At 45.8% G+C, this 8274-nt stretch overlaps 1 protein-coding gene across 1 annotated transcript in view; it reads right to left on the bottom strand.

Annotated features, from left to right (window-relative positions):
• Window positions 1-850: 850 nt before the first annotated feature.
• LOC143138701 (SH3 and cysteine-rich domain-containing protein 2-like) overlaps window positions 851-8274 on the bottom strand; it is a 47089-nt gene continuing 39665 nt past the window's right edge. The window contains exons 10-11 of the mRNA XM_076299120.1: window positions 2294-2431; window positions 851-949 (exon numbers count right to left, since the gene is read on the bottom strand). Coding sequence (XP_076155235.1) covers window positions 851-949; window positions 2294-2431 — 237 coding nt within the window. The remainder of the gene's footprint in view (window positions 950-2293; window positions 2432-8274) is intronic.

Here is an 8274-nt window from a genome sequence, read left to right as displayed (position 1 = left end):
TTTGGCTTGTCAAGGACTTGCTACAGCGTCTGTGTGAATTTGCTACAGTCCCTGTGCCCCCTCTGGGAATGTGGACGAGCACAGGTAAGCAGGTGAACAGGTGAGCGGGCGGACAGGTGAGCAGGTGAACAGGTGAGGTCTGGGTCAGCTCCAGGAAGCACCTGGAGAAGTCGCTGCGCTGGCTGCTCGTCTCGCTACGTCACCTGAGCAGGCAAAGGTGTGCACAGGTGCCTCACCACACACACACACACACACACACACACACACACATATAGGTGAGATTCGGTTAGGCTACACAAAGCCTCCAGGCCCTCTCAGGCCCTGTGTGTGTCTGAATGTGTGTGTCTGAATGTGTGTGTGTGTGTGTATGTCTGAATATGTGTGTGTGTGTGTGTGTGTGTGTGTGTGTGTATGTGTGTGTCTGAATATGTGTGTGTGCGCGTGCGTGTGCGTGTGTGTGTGTGTGTGTGTGTGTATGTGCGTGTGTGTGTGTGTGTGCACGTGTGGTGGGACAAAGGCATATTTCACGAAGAAGGGCATTTCCTATGTAAAACTCCTGAGGTCGATGTCCAGGCATGTGCAGTTAGTGTCTACAGGCGCGTGCCGGCAAGAAGAGGACTGCTGTGTGCAGGTAGGCTGAGCAAAAGTGTGTGTGTGTGTGTGTGTGTGTGTAAAGCATGTGTGTGTGTGTGTGTGTGTGTGTCTGTATATGTGTGTGTGTGTGTGTGTGTGCATGTGTGTGTGTGTGTGTCTGAATATCCGTGTATATGTGTGTGTATGTGTGTGTGTGTGTGTGTATGCGTGCGTGTGTGAGGTGTGTGTGTGTGTGTGTGTGTGTGTTCCAGTTGGCTCATATCTCCTGCAGGGAGGTGGAGAGGACCAGACCGCGTTTCTTGCCGCTGCTCACTTTGAGGAAGCCATCCATCTCCTCTCCCTTACCCACACAGATCTGCAGAGAGAGAGAGGGAGGGGGAAAGAGATGAAGAGGGGGAGAGAGAGAGGGAGGAAGAGAGGGAGAGAGAGGGGGAGAGAGGGGGAGAGAGAGAGAGAGAGGAAGAGAGAGAGGAAGAGATACAGAGGGAAAGAGAAATAATGAGGAAGGGGGTGGAGGGATAGAGAGAGGAAGAGAGGAAGAGAGAGGGGAAGAGAGGGGGAGAGAGAGGAAGAGAGGAAGAGAGAGGGATAGAGAGGGGAAGAGAGGAAGAGAGAGGGGAAGAGAGGAAGAGAGAGGGGAAGAGAGGAAGAGAGAGGGGGAGAGAGAGAGAGAGAGGAAGAGAGAGAGGAAGAGAGGAAGAGAGAGGGGAAGAGAGGAAGAGAGAGGGGAAGAGAGGAAGAGAGAGGGGGAGAGAGAGAGAGAGAGGAAGAGAGAGAGGAAGAGAGGAAGAGAGAGAGGAAGAGAGGAAGAGAGAGAGAGAGAGGAAGAGAGAGAGAGAGGAAGAGAGAGAGGAAGAGAGGAAGAGAGAGGGGAAGAGAGAGAGGGAGAGAGAGGAAGAGAGGAAGAGAGAGGGGAAGAGAGGAAGAGAGAGGGGAAGAGAGGAAGAGAGAGGGGAAGAGAGGAAGAGAGAGAGGAAGAGAGGAAGAGAGAGGGGAAGAGAGGAAGAGAGAGGGGAAGAGAGGAAGAGAGAGAGGAAGAGAGGAAGAGAGAGGGGAAGGGAGGAAGAGAGAGAGGAAGAGAGGAAGAGAGAGGGGAAGGGAGGAAGAGAGAGGGGAAGGGAGAAAATAAGGAGATTGGTCAAAGGGAGAGAAAGAGAGCTCCTATAATTGCAAACTATGTGTGTGTGTGTGTGTGTGTGTGTGTTTACATCTGCGCGTGTGTGTGTGTGTTTACATCTGCGCGTGTGTGTGTGTGTGTGTGTGTGTGTGTGTGTGTGTGTGTGTTTACATCTGCGCGTGTGTGTGTGTGTTTACATCTGCGCGTATGTGTGTGTGTGTGTGTGTGTGTGTGTGTTTACATCTGCGCGTGTGTGTGTGTGTGTGTGTGTGTGTGTGTGTGTGTGTGTTTACATCTGCGTGTATGTATGTGTGTGTGTGTGTATGTGTGTGTGTGTGTGTGTGTGTGTGTGTGTGTGTGTATGTGTGTGTGTGTGTGTTTACATCTGCGTGTATGTGTGTGTGTATGTGTGTGTGTGTGTGTGTGTTTGTGTGTGTGTGTGTGTATGTGTGTTTACATCTGCGTGTATGTGTGCAGGTGTGTGTGTGTGTGTGTGTGTGCGTGTGTGTGTGTGCGTGCGTGTGTGTTTACATCTGTGTGTATGTGTGTGTGTTAAGATTGGGCAATTGCACCCCAGCTCACCTGCGACTCCTTCACACTCATCTGACCTTTGTCCCGGTTGCCGTGGAAACCCTGGGTGACCCTCCACACTCGCTCTCCTGGGCGCACACGCTGCACAAAATTGGCAGGAAAGAAGCCCACTCTCCCCCCACTCTTCCCCTGAACCCCACCAGAGACACACACGCACGCACACACACATACACACACACGCACGCACACACGCACACACACACGCACACACACACACACACGCACATACACACACACGCACACACACACGCACACACAGACACATGCACACACACACACACACACACACACACACACACACACACACACACACACACACACACACACAAATAAACAGAGGAGGGAGAGGTCAGTCAGTTACCATATTAACACACATCGGTCTTTGTGTACAACATGATTTTGTTATGCCAGAATCTCATCTCTCTCTCTCTCCCCCCTCTCTCTCCATCTCTCTCTCTGTCTCTCCCTCTCTCCATCCATCTCTCTCTCCATCCCTCTCTCTCTCTCCATCACTCTCTCTCCCCCCCTCTCTCTTCCTCCCTCTCTCCCTTTCTCTCTGTCCCTCTCTCCATCCATCTCTCTCCATCTCTCTCTCTCCATCTCTCCCTCTCTCCATCCCTCTCTCTCTCCATCCCTCTCTCTCTCTCTGTGTCCCTCTCTCTCTCTCTCTCTTCATCCATCTCTGGCTGATGTGTTTACTGTAATGATCTAGTAGGCTGAGTCAGTACACTGGAGTCTGATGTGTGATCTACAATCTGTAATCTGCATTTCTCCTGCATGTATATTATACAATCACACTTCAAATGGACACCACAACTGAGTGTGTGTGTGTGTGTGTGTGTGTGTGTGTGTGTGTGTGTGTGTGTGTTGTTTGTGTGTATATGTGTGTGAGAGAAAGACTGAGAGAAAGAGAGAGAGGGAGAGAGAGGGAGGTGATATAGCACTCAGTGACTGGGTATGTTTATCACTATTTGTGTGTGTATATAATAGATCTATGTGTGTATAATATATCTGTGTGTGTATATAATAGATATATGTGTAAATAATAGATCTACAGTATGTGTGTACATAATAGATCTGTGTGTATAATATATCTGTGTGTGTGTATAATATACTGTATCTGTGTGTATAACATATCTGTGTGTTTGTATATAATAGATCTGTGTGTATATAATAGATCTGTGTGTATATATCTCTGTGTGTATAATACATGTGTTTGTATATAATAGATCTGTGTGTGTATAATACATCTGTGTGTATATAATATATCTGTGTGAGTATATAATATATCTGTGTGTATATATTAGATCTGTGTGTGTATACAATATATATTTGTGTATAATAGATCTGTGTGTATATATTAGATCTGTGTGTATATAATATATATGTGTGTGTATAATAGATCTGTGTGTGTATATAATATATCTAATATATCTGTGTGTGTGTATATAATATATCTGTGTTTGTGTATAATAGATCTGTGTGTGTATATAAAAGAACTGTGTGTGTATATAATATATGTGTGTATAATATATCTATGTGTGTATATAATAGATCTGTGTGTGTATACAAGATCTGTGTGTGTATATAATAGATCTGTGTGTGTATATAATATATATATCTGTGTGTATATAATATATCTGTGTGTGTATATAATATATTTGTGTGTGTGTTTAAAATAGATCTAATATATCTGTGTGTGTATATAATATACTTGTGTGTGTGTATATAATATATCTGTCTGTGTATATAATAGATCTGTGTGTGTATATAATATATCTGTGTGTGTAATAGATCTGTGTGTGTATATAATAGATCTGTGTGTGTATATAATAGATCTGTGTGTGGTGCAAATGAATTGAAATAAGTCTGCAGATGTCTAAGAAATCTTTGAACAGAGTCTTTGAAATCCCTGTTAAAGTGTGTCACTTGTCCTCAGAGGCTCTTGTTGTACTTTCCCTGCGTAAAACACATTATATCTCTGGGCGCTCTGTTGTTGTACTTTCCCTGCGTAAAACACATTATATCTCTGGGCTGTCTCTGTCTCATACAGCCACAATTTCCATCTCGTTCCTTCACGTTTTGTTTATGTAATTTTGACACTTGTCTTTTGTACATCCTGTTTGTATATAAGGGCCTGTGGTGCTCATTATGTATGTGAGTGTGTGTGTGTGTGTGTGTGTGTGTGTGTGTGTGTGAGAGAGAGAGAGAGAGAGTGTGCGTGTGCGTGTGCGTGTGTGTGTGTGCGTGTGTGTGAGTGTGAGTGTGTGTATGTGAGTGTGTGTGTGTGCGTGTGTGTGAGTGTGTGTATGTGAGTGTGTGCGTTTGTGTGCGTGTGTGTGAGTGTGTGTATGTGAGTGTGTGTGTGCGTGTGTGTGTATGTAAGCGGCCACTCTACCGAAACGGCTCTGCTGTCTGTAACAGAAGCCTTAAAAGAAGCCAGGGCGACCGCTCGGTCATCAGTACTCATTCTGCTTGACTTATCGGCTGCCTTTGACACGGTTAATCACCGTATCCTTCTCTCTATACTCGCTAACATGGGAATCTCCGGTTCTGCTCTCTCCTGGTTTGAATCCTACCTCACAGGACGCTCGTTTAACGTATCATGGCTTGGTCAGCTATCTGCACCTCATCATCTCACCACAGGGGTCCCCCAGGGCTCAGTACTGGGCCCCCTTCTCTTTGCTATCTACACCACCTCCTTGGGACAGATTATCCGTTCGCATGGCTTCTCATACCACTGCTATGCAGACGACACACAGCTCTATCTGTCCTTTCCACCTGATGACCCCTTGGTTTCAGCACGGATCTCGGATTGCCTCTCAGACATAGCTACATGGATGAAGGCACACCACCTCCAGCTGAACCTCTCAAAGACTGAACTGCTGGTCCTCCCAGCTAAACCTACCATACACCACGACATCAACATCAAATTTGACTCTCTGTCTGTTTCACCTACCAGGACTGCAAGAAATCTAGGAGTTGTTCTCGACAACCAACTAAACTTCTCAGATCATGTTGCCTCAGTCGCCCGGTCATGCCGTTTCGCACTCTACAATATACGGAAAATCAGGACTTACTTAAATCAAGATGCCACCCAACTTCTGGTTCAGGCAATAGTCATCTCACGACTCGACTACTGCAACGCCCTCCTGACAGGTCTCCCAGCCTGCGCAGTGAAACCACTTCAGATGATCCAGAACGCGGCGGCGCGCCTGGTCTACAACCAACCCAAGAGGGCACATGTTACCCCGCTACTCATCCAGCTACATTGGCTACCTATGGCGGCCCGCATCAAATTCAAGGCTCTAACGCTTGCCTACAAAGTAGTCTCCGGTTCTGCTCCCACCTACTTGAATGCCTTCATACAGACATACGCTACCTCCAGACCGCTGCGCTCCTCAGACGAACGACGTCTAGCTCTACCTCCGGTACGCTCAGGCCAATCCAAACTTTTCTCATCTGTTGTTCCTCGCTGGTGGAACACACTGCCAGCTCCTACTAGGGCAGGGACATCCCTCTCCATTTTCAAAAAACTCCTGAAGACCCAGCTCTTTAGAGAACATCTCCTCTCATAGCAACACTTACAACAAGTCTTGCTGATCCTAGCACTCACCAGCCGTCTTAAACTGACACGTAACTGTTAAAAACAGCACTCACTGATGCACTTATTCTTACTGTACTCTAATGTTTTTTAAATTGTCCTAATATTGTTGAAAATTGCTCTAAACTTAAACTGTTTACCATGTTGTTAGTCGCTTTGGCTAAAAATGCGTCAGCCAAATGTAATGTAATGTAATGTAATGTAATGTAATGTAAGTGTGTGTGTGTGAGTGTGTGTGCGTGTGTGTGTATGTGAGTGTGTGTGTGTGAGTGTATGTATGTGAGTGTGTGTGTGTGTGTGTGTGCGTGTGTGTGTGTGTGAGTGTGTGTGTGTGTGAGTGTGTGTATGTGAGTGTGTGTGTGTGTGTGTGTGCGTGTGCGTGTGTGTGTGTGTGAGTGTGTGTGTGTGAGTGTGTGTATGTCAGTGTGAGTGTGAGTGTGTGTGTGTGTGTGTGTGTGCGTGTGTGTGTGTGTGTATGTATGTGAGTGTGTGTGTGTGGCTTTCTGCTGCCTGTGTGCACGCTCCTCCTCACTGTCCTTGCTCCATAATGGAGTGGAGTAAAAAACTCATTAATGTTTCAGTCTCTGCATGAAAAGCGCCTCTCCACCCTCATCACCCCCACTGCACTGTTCTCTCCACCCTCATCAGCCCACTGCACTGTTCTCTCCACCCTCATCACCCCCACTGCACTGTTCTCTCCACCCTCATCACCCCCTGCACTGCACTGTTCTCTCCACCCTCATCAGCCCACTGCACTGCACTGTTCTCTCCACCCTCATCAGCCCACTGCACTGTTCTCTCCACCCTCATCCTCATCACCCCACTGCACTGTTCTCTCCACCCTCATCAGCCCACTGCACTGTTCTCTCCACCCTCATCAGCCCACTGCACTGTTCTCTCCACCCTCATCAGCCCACTGCACTGTTCTCTCCACCCTCATCCTCATCACCCCACTGCACTGTTCTCTCCACCCTCATCAGCCCACTGCACTGTTCTCTCCTGCCGGCTTTGTTTTCTTTTATATGGAAACACAAACTGACACTTTTGCCTCCTGCCTGGTTGTGTGTGTGTGTGTGTGTGTGTGTGTGTGTGTGTGTGTGTGTGTGTGTGTATGTTTTGTGTGTGTAGCTGTGTGTGTGTGTGTGTGTGTGTGTGTGTGTGTGTATGTGTGTGTGTACCTCCAGCCTGTGTGTGTGTGTGTGCCTCCAGTCTGTGTGTGTGTGTGTGTGTGTGATTGAACATCCTGGAGCAGGACAATAAAAGACTACAACTCCCAGAAGCCTGGCTCTTTCATTTGAAGTGAATAATTTATGGTGCGATCCATTTGTCCAATGTGCTCATCTGACGAGTAGTAAGTCGTCCGAAAAAGTTGCGCCAAACTTGTCTGATGAGAAGCAATCTCGTACAAGCAGGCTTGGAATTCTTAGGGTCAAGGACATTTGTCTTTCAGTTGGGCTTGGATTTCAAAGTTAACAGTTGGCTACATAAAAATGATAAAAGTTGTATTTAGCCTATAGACCTGCATCACTGTATGGAACATTACAAAAACATGAAACATGACATATTACATAGAACTGTAAATCATCTGATTTTAATGTTTACTGATATCTAGGCTATATTTAACATTTATTTTCTATTTGGCCTGATGAAATCATGTATTGAACAATTTAAGCACAGCTCAGCTTTAACAAACTCAAATAGCCTACATGCCTGCTTAGCATTATTTGATCATTAAGGCTACTTTGACAAACTCTTAGTCAGCTGCATATTCTTTGATTTTAATATTTACAGATGTCTAGGCGATATTTGTAACATTTATTTTGTATTTGGCCTTTTATGAAATCATGCATTGAACAATTTAAACACATTGTGAAACTTAAAGCCCAGTTGGACACATGCATGTAGAAAATGGCTGAAAATTCAAAACCGGATTACTCTGGAACGGCTAACTGTACAGGGGAATGATTTACACCTTTGTGTTCGGTTAGGTCTGCTGTTTAGTTTGATATATGGTTTGTCATGTGTTGAGTGAAGAGTTTGTGAAGTACCCTATTCCACCGAGATGAATGGGTAGGGAGATGGGCGCAGAACTGTATGTAGAATAATATGATTAAATTAAAGTTACTTTTCTCACAAACCGTTTACCACAACAAATAGCGGCTAACATTGTTTAAAAGCTGAGAAAAAGCTCTTTCATATGATATGATACATGTGATGTCTGTGTGATGAGTAGGCTACCTTGCCAGTAGTTCAACAGAGAAGAGGTGAATTTGGACACACTTTCATGCATGCCGTGCACTGTCACTTTCTCCACTGCGTAAAAGACTGAATTAATTTGCGCTGTGAATGCTAAGATTATTTTGACAGA

Source organism: Alosa pseudoharengus, unplaced genomic scaffold (genome assembly GCF_046254945.1).
Source record: "Alosa pseudoharengus isolate Yale_2024_CS ecotype anadromous, Long Island Sound unplaced genomic scaffold, YU_APseudo_1.1 YU_APseudo_1.1_scf_21, whole genome shotgun sequence".
NCBI classification, from domain to species: Eukaryota; Metazoa; Chordata; class Actinopteri; order Clupeiformes; family Clupeidae; genus Alosa; species Alosa pseudoharengus.
Note: the sequence above shows the minus strand (reverse complement) of the source record. Positions and strands in the feature narration are given on the sequence as shown.